General features: G+C 37.0%; 1 protein-coding gene across 1 annotated transcript in view; it reads right to left on the bottom strand.

Annotated features, from left to right (window-relative positions):
• Nucleotides 1-584: 584 nt before the first annotated feature.
• Nucleotides 585-20,293, bottom strand: part of LOC139954449 (thioredoxin reductase 1, cytoplasmic-like) — a 50,707-nt gene continuing 30,998 nt past the window's right edge. Inside the window, exons 7-16 of the mRNA XM_071954249.1 lie at nucleotides 19,513-19,655; nucleotides 16,269-16,384; nucleotides 12,178-12,403; nucleotides 10,598-10,690; nucleotides 9,780-9,856; nucleotides 8,207-8,360; nucleotides 6,984-7,091; nucleotides 5,737-5,832; nucleotides 4,246-4,380; nucleotides 585-3,153 (exon numbers count right to left, since the gene is read on the bottom strand). Of these exons, the coding sequence (XP_071810350.1) occupies nucleotides 3,091-3,153; nucleotides 4,246-4,380; nucleotides 5,737-5,832; nucleotides 6,984-7,091; nucleotides 8,207-8,360; nucleotides 9,780-9,856; nucleotides 10,598-10,690; nucleotides 12,178-12,403; nucleotides 16,269-16,384; nucleotides 19,513-19,655 (1,211 nt within the window). The 3' untranslated portion in view covers nucleotides 585-3,090. The remainder of the gene's footprint in view (nucleotides 3,154-4,245; nucleotides 4,381-5,736; nucleotides 5,833-6,983; nucleotides 7,092-8,206; nucleotides 8,361-9,779; nucleotides 9,857-10,597; nucleotides 10,691-12,177; nucleotides 12,404-16,268; nucleotides 16,385-19,512; nucleotides 19,656-20,293) is intronic.

Below are 20,293 nucleotides of genomic sequence, written 5' to 3'. Positions count from 1 at the left end.
TGCCGGACTTACCCCCCATGTGATTTTTTTCAATTTTAGGCAAAAATTTGATGAAACTGCTGGACTTACCCCTTGTCGTTTTTTCAATATTAGGCCCAAGTCGGTTTATCAATTTTAGGCCTAAATCTGATAATACTGTTGTCCCCTTGTGAATTGTTCCAGAAAATTGATTGACTTTGGGTTTGGGTAAGGTTTTGTTGCCATTAACGTAGATTAAAATCTTGTTATAATCCACATGGGAAACTGACTGCCTTATTAGTTAAGAAATTCTGTGTAAAAATAGCTAATTAATGTAGCTTTATGATCAGGAATAAATATGTATTCAGAAATCAATCTGTGGTTTGGTCTCTCATTGTTTTTTGTTTTGTTTTTTTGAATATTTGGGGAAAACAACATTTTTGGCAGTAGTGTAATGCATTTGTGAAGAAAATTAGGCAATTAGATTTGTCTTAGTGTTTCTCTGTCTTTGTTTCCATAAACCAAAAACATCCCATTACAAACAGTATGTTTATTACTTAGGGTTGTTGTTGAACAAAAAAGCTGAGTTACCCTATCAGTTTACTCACAACGAACACTAGCCTTGCTGAGAAGACCTGCAATACTGGAATGAATTTATTCTGGTTATATCCCTTTGTCACACGATATTAAATCTTATTCAATGCAACACTCACAATGTTTGAAAAGATCTTTTAAACCTGACAGAAGTTAGTTCTAACTCCCTCGTTAACCGACAAAATGGATTGTCAAAAGAAATAATTAATGTCAAGTTAACAATCACTCAAGATTAATTAATGTCAAATTAGTAATTACCTGAACCAAATGTGACAAAATGATCCTTATAATTAGTGTTGACGAAGAAAGGAAAAAACCATGATATAGCTGTGTCAAGGTTCATTTTCATGGAACTGCCCATCACTTTCGATTCATTGAGTGGCAATTTCTGTCCCGTCAGCCAAACACTTGCTCACTGAAAAAAAATATATCTACAATGTACTTGAAATAAGGCAGTGTGTATTTTTAAGAATGATACCCAAGCACTCAAGATGTTACTTCATACAATGTCTCGTACATCTACACCTTCCTATATTTTAACATTTTCTTAAGTCCACACTTGACATCACTCGAATGTTCCCGAGGAAACAAAGTTCTGGTCAGAAAGCATTCAGTGTAGCTGGAACAATGATTTGGAACAATCTTCCTTCATCATTAGGGAATCTCTTTAGTTTATCTCTAATTCTTAAAGCTCTTAAGAATCACCTCTATGCACTTTAAGTTCTATTTTATGTGATATGATCTTAAAGGAATAACGCTGTATAAATCTAAAATGTGACAACGGATTAGCTTTTTGATACTATTAAATGAAATTATGTTTCAATTTTTTCGCTGACTAAAATGAGTTTTATGTGTGTTTTAATTAGATTAGATACAGGGCCAGTATTCATAAAAACAGCTGCAGGCATTTAAGGTAACCAGCTGCACTATCATCAAAAATGTTATTCGATTAGTTGTCTTCTTTACTATTAAGACTAAAAACTAAACAACTCTCAAATGATTGCATTGTAGCTCATCTAAGAGGGGAGGGGGTGGAAGAAATTTTCCAAATCAATGTCTTGAAGAAAGATACAAAAAAAGCAGAAGAATAAATTCTTATATTTACAAGGATAGATATCCAGCACAATAAATCAAAAGTAAACTGAATCAGACTACCGTTCACCAAAATAGTAGAAATCACAAATGAAATAATTCTGTATCAGATTTGAGAACTTGCATAAAGTAGAAAACGGCGGCCATATTTAAAAATGGCAGCCGACATGTACCAACAAACTCTATCAAATCCTTAAGCCATCATCAAATGGATTGAAATTGTATTTAGTTGTTTTGTAATTTCTGTGATTCATACTTATGATTATTGTGGTGGGTATCTACCCCCATTTTATATGAAACTCTGTCTGAACACGCAAAACTCAAAACTCAAGAAAAGAACAAAAAAGTTAGCAATCAGGAATGCATTGATTTCCTGTTCAATCCTTATGGATCTGTGTCCTTACGGCTCTGCTTACTGTCAGCACAGAATCGGCACTTACAGAAGCAGAGAATTATGTGCTTACGGCAAGCGTATTTCACGGGTTGGCTGCGAAGTTTGGCTTCTGCGTGTGCATACTCCCCATTACTAGGCGTTCTACGCTTACAAGGCTAGTGCAGAAATTCAGCGCTTTAACGTAAGCAAGTATGTTTTTATGCCAACAATTATTTTGAGTGGTAATCGATAGTGTCCAGCGACTTTAGGAGTTTATTTTGCATTTTGGTTTCAGACAGAGTTTTCTAAAATTCAGTAGAACGATGCAACGCCCCGTCAAGTCAATTCCCGCCCAGCAATGTGGGTTTTAAGGAAGAGTCCGTCATCATGCAATGGTGTCACATTACCAATTGCGGCGGTTGAACCATTCTACCTCCATCTCTCTCAGTCCGTGGTCACCCCACCATCTTACACCCATAATCAAGTAGTCCGCTAAAAGTATCAAGAGCCTACAACTACTGGTTCATATTTCACTTAAGTCAAAACAAAAGTTGACATCAAACTGATCCACCCGAGAAAAAGTAACTTCTGAAAAGTTATCTTTTCCAACGTTAACATTTGTTTTCATCTTTCTGTGAAATATAAACCAGGCTTCACTATTTATGCCAAGTATCATGATAACATTCTATTTAATACCATCATCAACGTTAATCTCGCAAAATATATACCTAAATATCTTGTTGAATTAAGTTCTGATGACTGTGGTTTTAATTAACTTTAGAAAATCATGCATAGAAAAATATGCAACATTCAAATTTCTAGTAACATAAATTCTGTATGTACAGTACCCCTTCAAATTAAAAGGAGCGTCTCTTCTTTTATAGACAATTTGTTACTCATAATTGTTCAACCACGTCACGCTTTCCTCATAAACCTACTTTTAATGTTTAACGACAAAATAGTGATTAGTAAACGATGGATACTTGGCATAATTTTAAAACACTACTTTTCGGCTCTCTCTTTACTTGTATTTAGTGAGACTACTTTGGGTGTGTTGATGGTAGGGTTTAACCTCAGCAACCTCCAGCTTTGATGCTAACCCCAGATCTCTTCGTGGTCTGTAGGGTGGTGAACACCTGATTTGGGGGAAAACAAAATTTAGGTTTTAATTTAGACAACATCAATGGGAGACTTTAGGACGGTCCTTGGCCCAATTTCATAGAGCTGCTAAGCACAACAATTTGCTTAGCATGAAATTTCTTCGTTGATAAAAACAGGATTACCAACCAAATTTCCATTTGTTGCATATTGCTTGTTACTGGTATTTAGCTGTTGTTTGCTTATCCTGAAAATCATGTGGAAATTTGGTTGGTAATCCTGTTTTTATCAAGGAAGAAGTTTCATGCTAAGCACATTTTTGTGCTTAGCAGCTCTATGAAATTGGGTCCTTTTCTCACAGTTCTCGCTAGTAGTGCGCTTGCTCAGACCTACGCGCATAGTACTGAGCGTAGCGAGCCCTGTCAGACCAGGAATTTAGCGGGAGGCCACAGAGGGGGTGACCCTTAACAAAATAAAGATGACCTTGCCCTTTTGGGCTGACGTTTATAATCGCATGGATTTTCTAGTGCTAAGCATGCACAGGCAGGCACCTACCATGCTATGCTTCATTTCACCCCAACAAAGAGCAACAGGTTCTGGAAAGCATGCCTTGTAAAATCCCTTTCTGGGGGTTATTGCATAACCCTCGATTCCAGACCTGTACTTGGTTGTTTGTACAAATTTAATAATAATAATAATAATAATAATAATAATAATAATAATAATAATAATATCGAAGTCTTATATAGCGCACGCATCTACCAAACAAGGTACTCAAGGCGCTGAGTATATACACTCTTTCAGAAAAATAGGTTATTGCAGTGATGGATTCTGAGACCCAATTTAATTTTTAGCATGCAAGAATGGAAGCTGCCACAAATGTCTGTTATTATATTCAACTCGTTGGGAGGTAAGTGCGTAACAAATTATCTCGGACGACAACATCAAATCCTTCAACTAATTATAAGAATCTTAGTCGTCTTTCCTTTGTCAGGTCAGGGTTTCATAGTAGCAATAATATTTTTGAAAAACGTTACCTCAAAAGCTCTGTGGGCCGGCACAGCATTTTGTAAAAAAGAATGATCAGAAAATATCCCCGTTCAATAAATGAGACTCAAGTCTTTTCTTACCTCGGACACAGTTGGATGAATGCCAATAGTAGAATCAAAGTGCGCCTTTGTAGCTCCACATTTCATGGCCACTGCGTAACCTTGCATGACTTCTCCAGCATTGGGACCCAAGATATGAAGACCAACGACTCTCTCCTGAAATATTCACAAGAATAGTGGATCGATTGTTATCTTGTTATCTACGAGTCGTTCATTCCAGTCCTCTAGTTTGTTCGTTTGTTTGTTTTTATTACTTATACAACAAATAATTTCATTAGAGTATACTAGGTGAGTCCAAAATTGAATAAATAGGTATGAATGGGGATGTCGTCCCAGAGAAGGACAAGGCCTTCGGAGCAACCAAGACTGCTGTCAAATTACAAACAAATAGATAATAGCAGTTAAGAGTAAACAACTCATTTTAGATGCAAACAAATCACAATACAAAATCATTCTTTCAGTGACATACAATAGCACAACTAGGCTAAGAATAAATATTTCCAAGCTCCAATGGACAAGAAAAGCAAACAAGGTTATGACAGAGGAAATTTCTGTACTTGTCAAAATTAAATTCCTTATGAACAGTTAACACAAATTTGTCAAGTCATGTCCCATAATAGTATTGAGCAAAATAACCTGATGCATTCAAAGGCAGTGGACGCCATTGGTAATTACACAAAATAATTAACAAAATTAACATAATACACAAAACAATTATTTGCATAAAACCTTACTTGGTAATGAGTAATGGGGAGCTATTGATAGTATAAAACATTGTGAGAAACGGCTTCCTCTTTAGTAACATAGTTTTGGAGAAAGAAGTAAGATTCCACGAATTTGATTTCGAGATCTCAGAACTAGATTTTGAGGTTTCAAAATCAAGCATCTGAAAGCCCACAACTTTGTGTGACAAGGTTGTTTTTCCTTTCATTATTATCTTGAAACTTCGACGACCGATGGAGCTCAAATTGATATGTTGAGATACATCAAGTGAGAAGACTGGTCTTATTACCAATAAGTGTCATTAATAGGAATGTATATGTTTGGTTATCACTCTTATAATTAATGGCAATACAAACTGTTGGTTGGAAGCCTACAGTAGCTTTCAAGAGTACAAAGCATTTTGAGAAAAAAGACATCAGTTTTTATGCCCCCAAAAATTTGAATTTGAGAAGAGCTACTAGATTGTGTATTCCTGTGTGGACATTATTTGCTCCGGACTTTGCCGATATCTCAAAATAGTGACCACCTTTTGCAGGTACCTTTTACCTTTTACCTTTTGTAAAGTAGAAGTAGTCCACATCCTCAGGACATTTTTACAGGTTAGTTTTTATTTTTTACATCCACATTTTTTTAAGAATAAAAACAATCGAATGGTTCCGACTTGCCGAAGTGCAACTTGATTTCCCAAATATATAGGGAGTTTGGAAGACAGAAGAAGCAAGGTTTTATTTTTGTGCAAGAGGGTCAATACAAAGGTGTGTTGTGACACGAAGACACAAACTTTCTTACCGAGTCATTCTTATTGCAGATGATCTTTGCATAGCACGATTCTTTGTCCCTGTCAGCCACTGTGTACTCCAGGGGTTGGTACATGGAATGGTAGACCTGCAAGTAACCAAAGTCAAAAAGGATTAATGGCCATTCAGAAATGTCAATGTTGAAGAAAACAAAAAACTCAAAATTGTTGGTGGGTGGGTCAAAAGAAATAACTAAAAATCACAATTCTTGCAACTGTGTTCCAACCAGTGTTGTGCTTAGCAAAGAATTGTGTCAAACAGTATTAGATGAACAGCTTTATGGAATTGGGTCCTGGTCAGAGGTGTTATGTAATATGCCGTTATATTTGCAAGGAACTTCTACAACAAATAAAATGTATATTTTTTTTCTATAAGGCTTATTTTTTAGCTCCCAACACCCCCCCCCCCCCAAAAAAAAATGTTTAGTGCATGCCTTTTCAAAAAAAGGAAGGAGGGCCTTTTCTTTTTTTTCTTTTCTTTTTTTTTCAAAATAACCGTCTGATACAATTATTAACACAACCTGGCCTTTTTTTCAATAGGCCAGGTTTGTTTTTGTTTTTGCTTGTCTTGGATTGTAAAAATTTTTCTTCCTTTTTTTTTCACAAAAAAAAGAGAGAGAAAAGGAGGCAGCGTCTAAAAGAAAAGCGGACGGGGTCGCTAAATTTTTGTTTATTGTTGTTTGGCCTTATATTTGATTTGAAATGGTTTATTAAAAACAACGTCCATCGCAGGCCAATAGGCTGAATTGCAGTCAAATAACAAAGAGATAACAAATATACACATTTCAAAGAGTTAAAAATGCAACAAAACAATCAAATATAAAATGCAAACTTTTAAAAACAAGATTTACAAACATGATTAAAGACACTGGACACTCTTGATAATTGTCAAAGACCAGTCTTCTCACTTGGTGTATCTCAACATATGCATAAAATATCAAATCTGTGAAAATTTGAGCTCAATTGGTCATCAAAGGTGCAATAATGAAAGAAAAAATACCCCTTGTCACACAAAGTCAGAGGTCTCAAAATCAAATTTGTGAGAAATTACTTCTTTCTCAAAAACTTTGTCCCTTCAGAGGGAGCCCTTTCTCACAATGTTTCATACTATCAACCTCTCCCCATTACTCGTTACCAAATAAGGTTTTATGCTAATAATTATTGAGTAATTACCAATAGTGTCCACTGCCTTTAAAAAATGAATAATATGTTTACGAGTCAAGTTTTTTACGCCATGTACCTCTATATTGCTTTCACCGTACTGTGCGATGGCATCTTCCTCTGCCAGGCCACAGCTACCATACTCCAGAGGGGTGAAGACAGTTGTTGGAACATTCACATAGTCGCACTGCATTGTGAGATGAAATAAACAAATGCTTCTTAAACTGACCGGGTGCTTTGATAAAATGTGATAAACACAACTTGTTTAACAACACTAAATAATAAAAATAACAATAATAATACAAAGCATTTATAAGGCGCTATACAAAGAACAGAGGGCCTAACAAAGGGAGGGCAACACAAGAACAAAAGCAAAACAAAAACAGAACAACGACAGGCCAAAAGATAACAAAACAAGAGGAGCAAATTACAATGGTTCTGGGAAAGCAAATCCCAGTAACATCATTTGACTCGAGGATTTGAGGTCTGTCAATTATCAAATCTTTGATTTGGAGGATTGGAGGTCCTTATTCACACCATTTCATGGCATGTCACTGAGCATGCATTTTTTGGATACTAGTACAGCATGCAATTGTGGTACTATTCTTTTTGCAGCATTGGATGCTAGACCACTACGCGCTGACCTGGGATCACACGCATCACACACGTTGATGCATATATCGTGCACGCTAGACCACAACATTTGCTCGGCACGATGAATGATAATTTGAGAAAGGAAATGGCAGAAAGGCCTACATTATTTTGAAAATTGTGTTGCTTTTTTGCTCCAAATGACGACCACTCACTTGATTGATGTTGCATTTGTGCAGCGGAGATTTTATTTTCATTCGAGTACCAAGTTTTATTCAACTTGGGTCTGCCCCGTTGAATGGAACATTCCGACTTTCAATTTATGAACACATTCACACCATTGCACTCAAATTTATTAGTTATTTAACTACCAATCCAACAGGGTCCACTTTCATAGAGCTGCTAAGCACAATTTGCTTAGCATGAAACTTCTTCCGTGATAAAAACAGAATTACCAACAAAATTTCCATTTGTTGCATATTGCTTGATACTGGTATTCAGCTGCTGTTTGCTTATCCTGAAAATCACATGGAAATTTGGTTGGATAGGATTTGAGGCATTTCATGGTGAGGTATCAATGTATATTTGGTTTGCGGTAATACTATGTGTGTAATTTGGTTGGTTATGGTTGGGGTTAATTTTCATGCAAAGCAAATTTTGGTGCTTAGCAGCTCTATGTAATTGGGCCCAGATCTAATTCTTGTTACTGACCTGTTCTGTTTTCCCACCATACAGTCTTCTAGCCAGTAGTCGACCGGCCTGTATAGCCACTGGAGTCAGCTCCAGATTGCCCTCGATGATGTCACCAACGGCGTAGACATGAGGAATGTTAGTCTGCTCATTCACCACTGGGACCTTCCCATTCCTAACAGATCAACAACAAAAATAGTCACATTTTATCCTCACATCAACCATGGAGGTAGCCTAAGAGCAAGTTCGAATGGGCACAATTTTTACTTAAGGTTGACCCTTTGCACCTGAACCCAGGCTGGTCGACCTGTGGTTGACTACTGTGGTCGACCATTTGGAACCAGCCTCGAGCCTATGGTTTCTTCACTGATCCCAACAGCATGTACCGTTCTGACATGTGTAAAGCGCAGAAGGGAACCAGTGACACTACAGGGAAAAGGCGGAAGGTTGACTAGATTTCCAAATGAGTCGTACGAGTGAGTGCGTCACTGTGCATGGAAGTTGCTGGTCATCAGTAGTCAATCACGGGTCGGCTGAATGTGCCCACTCGAACTTGCTCCTACTTGTATATGTGGTCTGAGGTAACACCATGTTAACTCTTTGGTGCAGAGATAAATAAACAAAATAAATAAATTAAAAAAACATGTTTGACCGTTACTCAAAATGGTTCAATAGCACAACAAAAGCTCAACAATCGCTTAAAACAACCGAATGAAGGCGGTCTATATGGGGGTTGTAGTTTTTAAGTTATGACTTGTTATAGAGGTCCAATTCGATGTGTTTTTAGTGGAGTGAGTTCTTAATTGGTCTCAACGTTTCGACTAACTTGTTCTTGTAATCAACTGCCTGTTGTCACTGTTCAAATCCACTGGTCTCCCAGTTCAAATCCACTCTTAATCTACCCTAGTTGCCTCATCGGTCAAACGCGTGCGTAATCTTGGTGTGATATCCCATCATGGGACGTTGCCGAGTAGTAAAGTAGAAGTAGTCCACATCCTCAGGAGACATACTTATCACATCTCGAATAAAGATTGCTTGAAACTGAACCCTAGGCCAAAATCTCAAGCAGTCTATGGATCATAAAGGGTCAGAATGCAAGGAAATGCAAGAAGTGGGACAGTGACTCCAGGTTGAAGGTGTCCTCAAAAACAATATTCAAGTAGATGACCGAAATATCTCATTCTGTGGAAGTATTTTATAAGAGAAGTCCCATGATCAATTGGTAATTGTCAAAGACCAGTCTTTTCACTTGGTGTATCTCAACATATGCATAAAATAACAAACCTGTGAAAATTTAGGCTCAAGTGGTCATCGAAGTTGCAAGATAATAATGGAAGAAAAAAACACCTTGGCACACAAAGTTGTGTGCTTTCAGATGCTTGATTTCGAGACCTCAAAATCTAATTCTGAGGTCTCGAAATTAAATCCGTTGAAAATTACTTCTTTCTTGTAACTACGGCACTTCAGGGGAAGCCATTTCTCACAATGTTTTATTTTATCAACAATGTTTTATATTATCAACAATTAAGTGAAAGTAGAAGTCCGGCGGATTCCATGTCAACTTCTCCTCAAATCTTCTTTGGATCGTACTTACTTGGAATTTGTCATGACACCAATTTTCTCAAGGCCAATGTCTTTTGTACAGGCGTCACGTCCAACGGCAACAAGAATCTAAAAAGTGAAAAAATTATCCTTTTGAAATACACTTCAATAATGGTTTAAGTATACACAAACAACAAGTTAAAGGCACCCTGAGCCCAATTTCATGCTGTTTATGCAAACGAACAATTGCTAAGCACAATAAAATTATGCTTACAAGATTGTGGTTACAATCCAAACAACCATGTTACACGTATCATCTGTGACTGGTATCCTGCATATTTTTACTTTGAGCAGAAAATTTGTAAGCCATATTTTCTGCTAAAACAACACTAAGAATTATGAAATCCAGTTTCTGCTCAAATCAGTTTTAAACAATCTCCAAGAAGAGAAGAAGAACTGTGTTCATACTTCAATTCTTGCATACAATTGTTGGGTATTATAAGACACAGTCAGAACCGCCTTTCTTCATGGTTAGAAACACTCCTCATGCTCTATTGAAGTAAATGTATCAATGGTGAGAGTCAATACTGAAAAAAGAGGTTGAACTTGAATCCAGATCTTTAGAAATATTTTGATAATCGGAAGTCTTAGATTTCAATAAGATTTTGAAAATGGTATTCTCCAGAGAAGTAGATCAAAGAGCAAATTTGTTTTTACCCCAACAAAATAACTGCAGTCAGAACTCAAATAAAAGTCCCAAGGCAAACATAAACATGTCAGAATTCAAATAAAAGTCTAACATTTCACATTTTCCTGATTTATCAATTTCTCTACAGTGGCTCTGATGAATGGTCTTGTCCCCTGACTTACCGTGTTGCATTCAATGAACTGCTCTTCTCCTCCATCAGTGGGTTCATAGGTCACTCGGAACAGACCAGGCGTACCCTCAAGGATCTTCTCAACCTGCCAACAGTGACACAATCAATCAATCAATCAATCAATCAAGTTAGCAATAATAAAAATGATTAATGAGGGCAGTATCTCCACAATCAGACACTCAGTGAAGCTCCTCAAGATTCAAATGTGACCTCTGTATCCTCTGAAACACACTTTCCTTTTAAAGCCATTATACACTTTCGGTAAATAGTATTGTCCAAGTCCCACACTTCGTGTATCACAACTTATACATTAAACAACAAACCTGTGAAAATTTTTCTCAGTCGGCCATCAGAGTTGGGAGAAAATAACGGGAAAACCCACTCTTGTTTCCGCACGTTTTGCCGTGTCATTACATGTGTATAAATAAAATCCGTAATTGTCGCTATCGAGAATTTATATTGTTTTAATGTTTTCTCAAAAAGTAAAGCAGTTCATGGAACAATATTTCAAGAGAAGTCTTTCATCATTACCTTCTGTAAACCCTCTAAATTATTTGTAAATCTGTGAACTTTTGTTTTTTCCTGGACCGAAAGTGTTTAATGGCTTTAAATAAAACCCAATGAAAGTCTAAGTGAACAAGTGTGTTTTTAGCGCAGATATACTAGACGCTAGATCAAGGCGCTGAACAAAGAAGGAATCAACAATAAACAAATTAATGAGCTCTGAACAGTTTTCTTGAATTTCATCATTGAGTCAAACTGCAAACTTATATGGAGGGAGTCTGTTCTATAGGTGGGAACTGCTATAGATCAATCAATCAATCAATCAATCAATCAATCAACCAACCAATCAATCAATCAATCAATCAATCACTGGACTAGTCATCGATAGTTCCAACAAATGTCTGCTTTTAGGGGTTATTTAGAATAATTAATTTTCAAAACTTCAATCTCTTTTCAAAATTGTCAGCAGGTGGGTCATAAAAAAACAACCTGAAAAATGAAAACCACATTTCATTTCAAATAATAGAAGTACTGTCAGTGCACTGCCATTGTTAACAGACAACCTTGCTTCGATAGCTGGCCTCTGCTTCCAATAGGGAGATGGCAAGGGTTTTCTCTTTTTTTCTCCACCAAAATGTTGCTTGCAGGAAGCCAGAAAAAGCCATAGAAAACTCCTGGCCTGGGAGATTTTTTGGTAAAAAATACCAGCTTCATTTGAGGAATTATTTTGTTCAGTGTTTTGACGAGAAGCACCTCCGTTGGAAAATCTTAAAGGCTATGAGAAAGTATTCTGTCACCGGGAAATGTACAAAAACAATACAAATTTAAGCATATATGCTTAAATGTATTCCCTGCATGTTCGCTAGCATGTTAATTACACTCGATACTAACTTTGAAATTTCTTTCAGTTTATTGTTAAATTATGTGGCATCCATCTTTTCATAGTTATAATCATTGTTATTTAATTCAACATGAACAACAAATATGCATGGAATTGAATTGAACTATTGAAGGGGGCACAAAGGACAAGACCAGGGCAACTGGTTTCTCCCATGCCCCGAGCATTACCTTCTTAGGTACAGCTTTCCTGATGAAGTTAACACCATGCTGCTCCATGTGCTCCCCAGCTCTGTCAGCCATCTCCTGATCGAACCCTCTCAGTAAAATGGAACGGACCATGACTGTTACGTCCAATCCCATCCCACGAAGGAAGCCGGCACACTCTAAGGACACGTAAGACGCCCCTATGCACAGCGTTTTGTTAGGGCAGTAAGGCAGCGAGAAAAGGTCATCACTGGCAAATGAAAAAAACAACAAAACAAACATTAACCAATGTATAGGATTTACTCCTCAGCCTCAGCCCAAGTTCATGAATCTGTCAGGGGTTCGAAAACATTTTGGGGGGGGGAAATAATTGAAGAAAAATCATTTGTTGGTAAAATTATTTCTATGAACTAATTTTGGAAAAAAGAGGGTGTTTCAAAACAATGAATTTGTTAACATATAAGCCACAGAAACAGCACAAAATGCATGTGAATGTTGGGATCCCAACAATAGTTCATTTTTAGTTTTCAATTAACCCTTTGGTACACAAGGCAGTCGCTAGCGACCTCCAAAAACATGTCAAATTGGACTTTTATAATCAGCCGTAACTTAAAAAAAATACAATTCCCATATTAACAGTTTGTTGAGCGTTCGTTTGGTTCGGGAATGCTACTGAAAAAAAAATTGAAAACATTTTTTTTTGCTTTAAAAATATTTAATCTGTGCACCAAAGGGTTAAAGGCAGTGGACACTATTGGTAATTACTTGAAATAATTATTAGCGTAAAACCTTACTTGGTAACGAGTAATGGGGAGAGGTTGATGGTATAAAACACTGTGAGAAATGGCTCCCTCTGAAGTGCCATAGTTTTCGAGAAAGAATTTATTTTCCACGAATTTGATTTCGAGACCTCAAGTTTAGAACTTGAGGTCTCGAAATCAACTATCTAAACGCACACAACTTCGTGTGACAAGGGTATTTTTTCTTTCATTATTATCTCGCAAGTTCGATGACCGATTGAGCTCAAATTGTCACAGGTTTGTTATTTTATGCATATGTTGAGATACACCAACTGTGAAGACTAGTCTTTGACAATTACCAATAGTGTCCACTGTCTTTAACTAACACTTATCATTGACAAGTTTTTTGTCACACCTACAATAAACGCTTATAACTTTCTAGATTCTATAAAATCAAAAGTTAAAATCAGCTGAAAATCGGACCGTGCACGTTTGACTGAGGCATGTACTTTTATGTACAATAGGTTAGTAAGGAACCTATTCTTGAGCGATTGCATACTTGACATTACTAAGAATTCTTCCCTTACAGTATAGGGTTTGCCTTCAACCTTTTCAGTGACTATTTAGCAGGACCAGGGCGAAATTTCATGGCTCTGCTTCAAGCCAAATTCTGCGCTCGGATCACCATCTCGACTTGGCAAGCACCAAATTTCTGTGCTAGTTAAAGGAACATCACAGAATTGGTAAGAATAAAAAATTGTGAAGATCACAGTTTTACATTAAACTTACACGGTCTAATCATGATGATAGTAAAAACATCCCTTGAAATATTTCTGTCTAAAATTTCATACTTGATGAGAAATAAATAATATAATTTCGTGTTTGTAATGCAATTTTTAGCTCTTTTTTTTTCCTTCTCTTTTTTAACCGTTGTGTATTTTTAAAACCATATTGCTATCTTTGCTCATGTTTTTTATCCTGCATTTAAATGTTTTTTCTTGGCTGTACAGCGCTTTGAAACAGTGTTAAAGCACTTTATAAATGCATTTAAGTCAAGTTAAGTTGAGTTTGGAGTTATCGCTCAGTGAGCGTTTTATTCATTTTTGTTTTGGCATCGGTGCAAAGCAGAATTTGTAATCGGTGTTTCACTATTCTCTCGTGACCCAGATGGCCGATCGATCTCAAACTTCTACAGGTTTTGTCAGTTTATGTATATGGTGGAGTACATAAAGTGCTTACACTGCCAGCAAGTTTTTTGCTAGCCAAATCAATTCTGTAATGTTCCTTTAAGTAAGCGTAGATTGCCTAGTGACATTGAGTCATTGAGTACCAACACGTACAAGCCAAAATATTATAATTCAGGAGTGATTGACGCGATTGAAGTACTCTTTAATTGGAAATGCCTACCTTTACGGGCAAACCATATTTATTTTGTTTCCAGGGACCAGGTTCCACATTTCAATGTGGTCGAGGAAACAACCGAGAAAAAGTGGAGAGTTGTTTTCATAAGGAAATGACTGCTGTTTTTTTATACGAAACGCAAAAAGGTTCCACTTCCTGTCATAGACAACATTCTCTGTCCCGATCCGTTGTGTTTTATGAGTTTGGATGAAAATTATGTTGTAAAACATGCAGCTCCAATGTTCTCATATTTTATTTTGAATGTATGTTGTCATGGAAATATTTTCTCATTTATATCCTCTCTGTTACAGAATCCCTTTTGGTGATACTCCTCAACTCCCTGGTTTCTTTTTACATTTTGTCTTGTTTGTTACAACATTTTTATACAGGTTGCTAAAATAAAACCTTTGAGAAAGACTCTGCCAGGGTTGAAACGTCAAGGCCAATAACTGTTTTTTGAAAACACAACTTGAGAGAAGCGTTCTTAATGGATAATGTGCCAGGTGCATCAATATTTTTAAATAATTGCAATGGGAGAAAAAGAGTTTCTTGATGATTCTGCTCACCGAGGACTTATGTGCGCCAAACTTCACAAAGATTGTAAGCACAAAATCTGGCTAAGCACAGAAAAATCTTGCTTAGCAGAAACAGGTTAACCAGCTTAGCTAACATTCAATTAAGTTTATACTGTTGCCCCACAAGGCCAATGGTAAGTTTTGAAGTCACCCAGTGGCTTGCATTCCTGAAAGTCTACACTTAATGGGAGACTTTCCAAAGCTAGGTGGCAGCAGACTTACCGGGTAAATTTCCATTGTTAACGTAGTTCTGAACATCCGCATAATTCTAAGAACAATGGCTTTACCCAGTCCTGCTGCCTCTTATCGTCCAATGAAGTCTCCTATAGAGCCATAGTATTGGCTACCCCATAGTATTGGCTACCATCGCTGAGGTCAAACGATGTAACCAATCCAGGGATAAGATTCGAAGAATTCCGGAAAAAATTGCACGCTGTCCTCATTTCCCCCTCCTAATTTTAGACCTTGAACCTCTTAAGCCGGCCTCAGGTCAACCTACGATTTTCTTGCGCCCGCAACAAACTGCCGTCATTGCGCAGACAAAATATGCTCAGGTCACAAAAACTCAGAAATCGTACGTCGTACGTGTTGAAATTGTTCTATTCTTGCGACTGTTAATTTTTTTCGAGTGGCTACTATTTCAGATTTTCTTAAAATCATCGCAGTTAAACTCAGGTTGTAAATAATCGCTGACTGAAAAGTTCCCGATGGTCTCAGCTCAGGCCCAGTGTGATCCTGAAAAGTCAGTCATCTTAAGAGGTTACAATTCAGGTGTTAACAGTTGTGTGCATCACCAGAAATACAAAACAACAGTTTCTGACACAATGCAGATCTTTTTTTTTCTCCCTTCCGTGATTGCTTTATTCCTTCCAAGAGCATTTGAAGGCCAACAGGAAAACCCTGGGAAATCACATGCCTGGCACGCAGGCAGGGCTCAATTTCAAAAAGCTGTTGAGCAGAAAATTCTGCTTTGCAAATTTCCTTGCTAAGCAAGAAATAAGCAGGGTACCAGTCACAGCAATGGAATCGATTGTTGAAATGTTTTTATCCAAATAAATTCAATCTATCAATCAGTCAATCATGTAAATATACAGTATTTTGGTTGGTAACCTATTTTTACTAAGCAAGAAATTCTCGTGCTTAGCAAGTTTTTTTGTGCTTACAGGCTTTAAGAAATTGGGCCCTGGCCTGTACACACTCTAAGACAACTCTCAGCCAATGATAAGTTCTCATTGACGTCAGCAAGAGTTATTCTGTGCTTAGCAAGTTTTTTTTGTGCTTACAGGCTTTATGAAACTGGGCCAGTGGCCTGTACATGTCTCGTACTCTTCTCAGCCAATGATAAGTCCTCATTGGCGTCAGTGAGGGCGCTATTTGGTTTTGTGGCGTCTATTCTTACCTTGTGACAGCGTATTCCTTGAGTCCTGGGATATCAGGATACCGTGGTCTCATGCCAGTGGCCAGTAGGAACCGCTCGGACTTCAACACTTTCTCTTTCCCTCGTTTGTTCACGGTCTGTTTTCAATTAAAGAAAAAATCAAGTCATTAGAATTCCTGCTACTACCTATCCAGTACAAGTCGGTGTTGTTCTGCCATTTTTTTGTTTGTTTGTTTGTTTGTTTGTTTGTTTGTTTGTTTGTTTGTTTGTTTGTTTTTTTATTTGGATGATCTTACCAAAAAGGGAACTTGTCAAAGCTCCCACAAGGTGATATAAGCTCAGAGCTGGCCCAATCGCTATCATATAAACATTGGTTCAATATCTATGATTATAAATTGCACAAATCAAATGAAATTTGTTTGGAACTCATAAAGCTGTTATCATATATAAAATATACTGAATGTATATTTTCTATACTTTCTATAAATGGATATGTATTTGTTTTTACTTGTTTACTGAAATAGGTCCGGTTTGGATAGAAAGCTAAGGCCATCTACCCTACTCATTAAATATACAAATCAAAGGAACTTATGATTTCATTTGTCTAGAAACATAATACCAGTAATAGCTAAGTTAGTCTGATAGATATAATAAGGAAAATGAGTAAAACAAGTCACAAAAATAATTTTCGTCTCAGGAGATGAAAATTATTTTAGCATGTAAAACATATTCACGTAACATTGTTTTACTCATTTCTCAAAAACTACAGCACCTCAGCAAGTAATATTTTAAAGGAAGCTTTCTACCATCATTATCTATAAACCGTGTATTTTGATGTAAATCTTTGGACATTGTGTTTTGTGTTACAAAAAGTACCAAATCCTTTAAAGGCCAATATTGAGCAAATGTAATAAAAACAAACTTTTACTTTGTGTGACGTCCAAAAAGCTATTTGAAACAGGCACATTAGACTCGTGAAATAAAAAAGGCTTTAGCCATTATCATAATTGGCAACTATTGACAAATATTATTGATGCCTACATTATCCAAACCTTTTACGGAAAAGGTCAACCAGTCGTCTGTTATTAATGTTAATGAAAATCAATGACTGGGGTTCGGGGTAATTTTTCTCGCAAAACACTTCAATCCTAGAAACGATTCATGCATGAATCCTTTCTCAGATTTCTCAGGGTCAGTGTCCGTTTGCAAATGGTGTGGTCAGAGATGCGGTTGGTACCCACTGTCACTTCACTTAACATGGGTTTAAAGACACCGGACACCTCAGAATTAGATTTTGAGGTCTTAAAATCAAGCATCTAAAAGCACACAACTTTGTGTGACAAGGTTTGTTTTTTTTCTTTCATTAAATTATCTCGCAACTTTGTTGACCCACTGAGCTTAAATTATTACAGGTTTGTTATTTTGTGCATATGTTGAGATACACCAAGTGAGAAGACTGGTCTTTGACAATTACCAATAGTGTCCAGTGTCTTTGACATTATTATATCAATATGGTGACAATTTGTTTGCTGATGGTTTTCTTTTTACAAACAAACCATTTGTTTGCTGTTTTTTTTTTCTTCCAACAAACAGACACTACACTCAGCTAAAAATTTCACATGTGACTTTATTTATTTCTTGAAAATTTTGCATAACAAAAACATTTGACAAAAACCAAACTATGACCCTACCTTAAACTAGCTGTAAAATCTTCAGATATTGTTCAAGCTGCATGGATTTACAGTTATAGGCACTAGACAAAGTGCCAAAGACCAGTCTTCTCATTTGGTGTACCCCAACATATAGTGCATAAAATAACAATTCTGTGAAAATTTTTACTCAATTGGTCATTGAATTTGCAAGAGAATAATGAAAGAAAAAACACCATTGTTGCACAAATTTTTGAGTTTTCCGATGCTTAAAAAAATATTAAAGACTTCTGGCCTCAAACCCTTTAAATATTTAAGTGAGAAGTTACGTCTTTCTCAAAAAACAATGTAACTTCAGAGGGAGCTATTTCCCACAATGTTTGATACTATCAAAGTTCTCAGTTGCTTGCTACCAAGAAATTTTTTATGCTTACAATTATTTTGAGTAATTATTTTGAGTAATTACCATTAGTGTCTAGTGCATTTAATTAGGCTGAAGCTTTATATTATCATAATGTTTAATTTACGATAGTTTCCCTTCCCAATCTTGGGTAAATATTAAGGAAAATACATACTGATAGTATTTAAATGTGCAAACAGCATTTCAAAAAGAGAAAGATTTAACAAAAAATCTACATATAAATAGAGCTGTGGCGAACTAAAATTGCAAAATTACTTTACTCAGAAAAAAACCCCAAATGAATTATAAAAAAAAAAAATCAGTATTTGTCTTTTTTGCTTTGCTAGAATTGTTCGTTATGAAACGAATTTGAAAAACATCTCATGCATAATGGCTAATATGGTGACTTAAAGGGATCGGATTGAGAACAGGTGCAGGCCAGGGATCTGATCTATAAAAGAGCAAGGCCGTTTTCATTTTGCCATCAGGGAAACCCTTTAGAGAATTCTTATTACATTGTATTGGTAATCAGAGGTCTAGGGCATCCATGTTTCATGCCTGGAATTTCATCTTTGAAAGAGCAAGGCCATTCTCATCCTGCAAAGGGCACTTCCATTTGGAAAATCAAAATTCCAATGGGAAACTTTTGAAGGGGCACCAAGGCCAAAACCAGGGGGCAATGAAGGCCATTGCCTGCGTTTAATTCCATGCCTGATGTTTATTCCTCACCAGAAATTGTTTACATTCAATTTGAAAGCTGATCAAGTAAACAGTAGCCTACAGAGTCATGAACGAACGGTTAAGAGCCCCAACAGACCTCAAACTCTGGGCCTAATTTTTATAAAGCTGTTAAGCAGAAAATACTGACTGGACAAACATCTTTGCATGCGGCACCAGCAGCAACAATGCAAACTCAATGAAATTTTGGCTGGTTTCTGCCAAGCGATACTATTCGGTGCTTTAGCAAACTTTTGTGCTTACAGGCTTACCCATTTATACCCTCGCAGGTACCCATTTATAACCTCGCAGGTACCCATTTATACCCTCGCAGGAACCCATTTATACCCTCCCAGGTACCCTTGCAGGTACCCATTTATACCCTCCCAGATACCCTCGCAGGTAACCATTTATACCCTCGCAGGTACCCATTTATACACCTGGGTGAAGTGAATATTTTCTGCAAACAAATCTCACAAAAAATGTCTCAACACATTACCTTAACTGTGTGCTCATCAATGAACTCTGCGTATCCATTGACGTAGGTGACATTCTGGTCTCTCAGAGCCACCTTATAGCCCCAGTTCAATGACCCGATGTGATTCTGCACTGCATCCCGCAATTCACCCCATTCATGCGTAGCTAAAAGAAAAAGAAACAAAAAAAAACAACAAATACATCATTAAAACACGTTGTGTTTGGTTTTATTTTGGTCTTGGTGAAAGACTTTGGTAGGGTCAAAATGTCAAACTATTCACCATTTATCAAGTAAGGGAAACTGACCGGGTATATCTAAAATAGTTGTGGATTGAACAAAGAAAAATTGACTAGAGCAGGTGTTAACCTGCTACCTCAAGATTGACATGCCTCCGCTCTACCGACTTAACTATACAGCGATAGTACTGTAGTGCCACCATTTTTTAGAACCTGCTACCTCAAGATTGACATGCCTCCGCTCTACCAACTAAACTATACAGCGATAGTACTGTAGTGCCACCATCTTTTAGAACCTGCTACCTCAAGATTGACATGCCTCCGCTCTACCAACTAAACTATACAGCGATAGTACTGTAGCGCCACCATGTCTTTTAGAACCTGCAACCTCAAGATTGACACGCCTCCGCTCTACCAACTAAACTATACAGCGATAGTACTGTAGTGCCACCATCTTTTAGAACCTGCTACCTCAAGATTGACATGCCTCCGCTCTACCAACTAAACTATACAGCGATAGTACTGTAGTGCCACCATCTTTTAGAACCTGCTACCTCAAGATTGAC

The sequence above is a fragment of the Asterias amurensis genome, chromosome 2, assembly GCF_032118995.1.
Source record: "Asterias amurensis chromosome 2, ASM3211899v1".
In the NCBI taxonomy this organism is placed as follows: Eukaryota; Metazoa; Echinodermata; class Asteroidea; order Forcipulatida; family Asteriidae; genus Asterias; species Asterias amurensis.
Note: the sequence above shows the minus strand (reverse complement) of the source record. Positions and strands in the feature narration are given on the sequence as shown.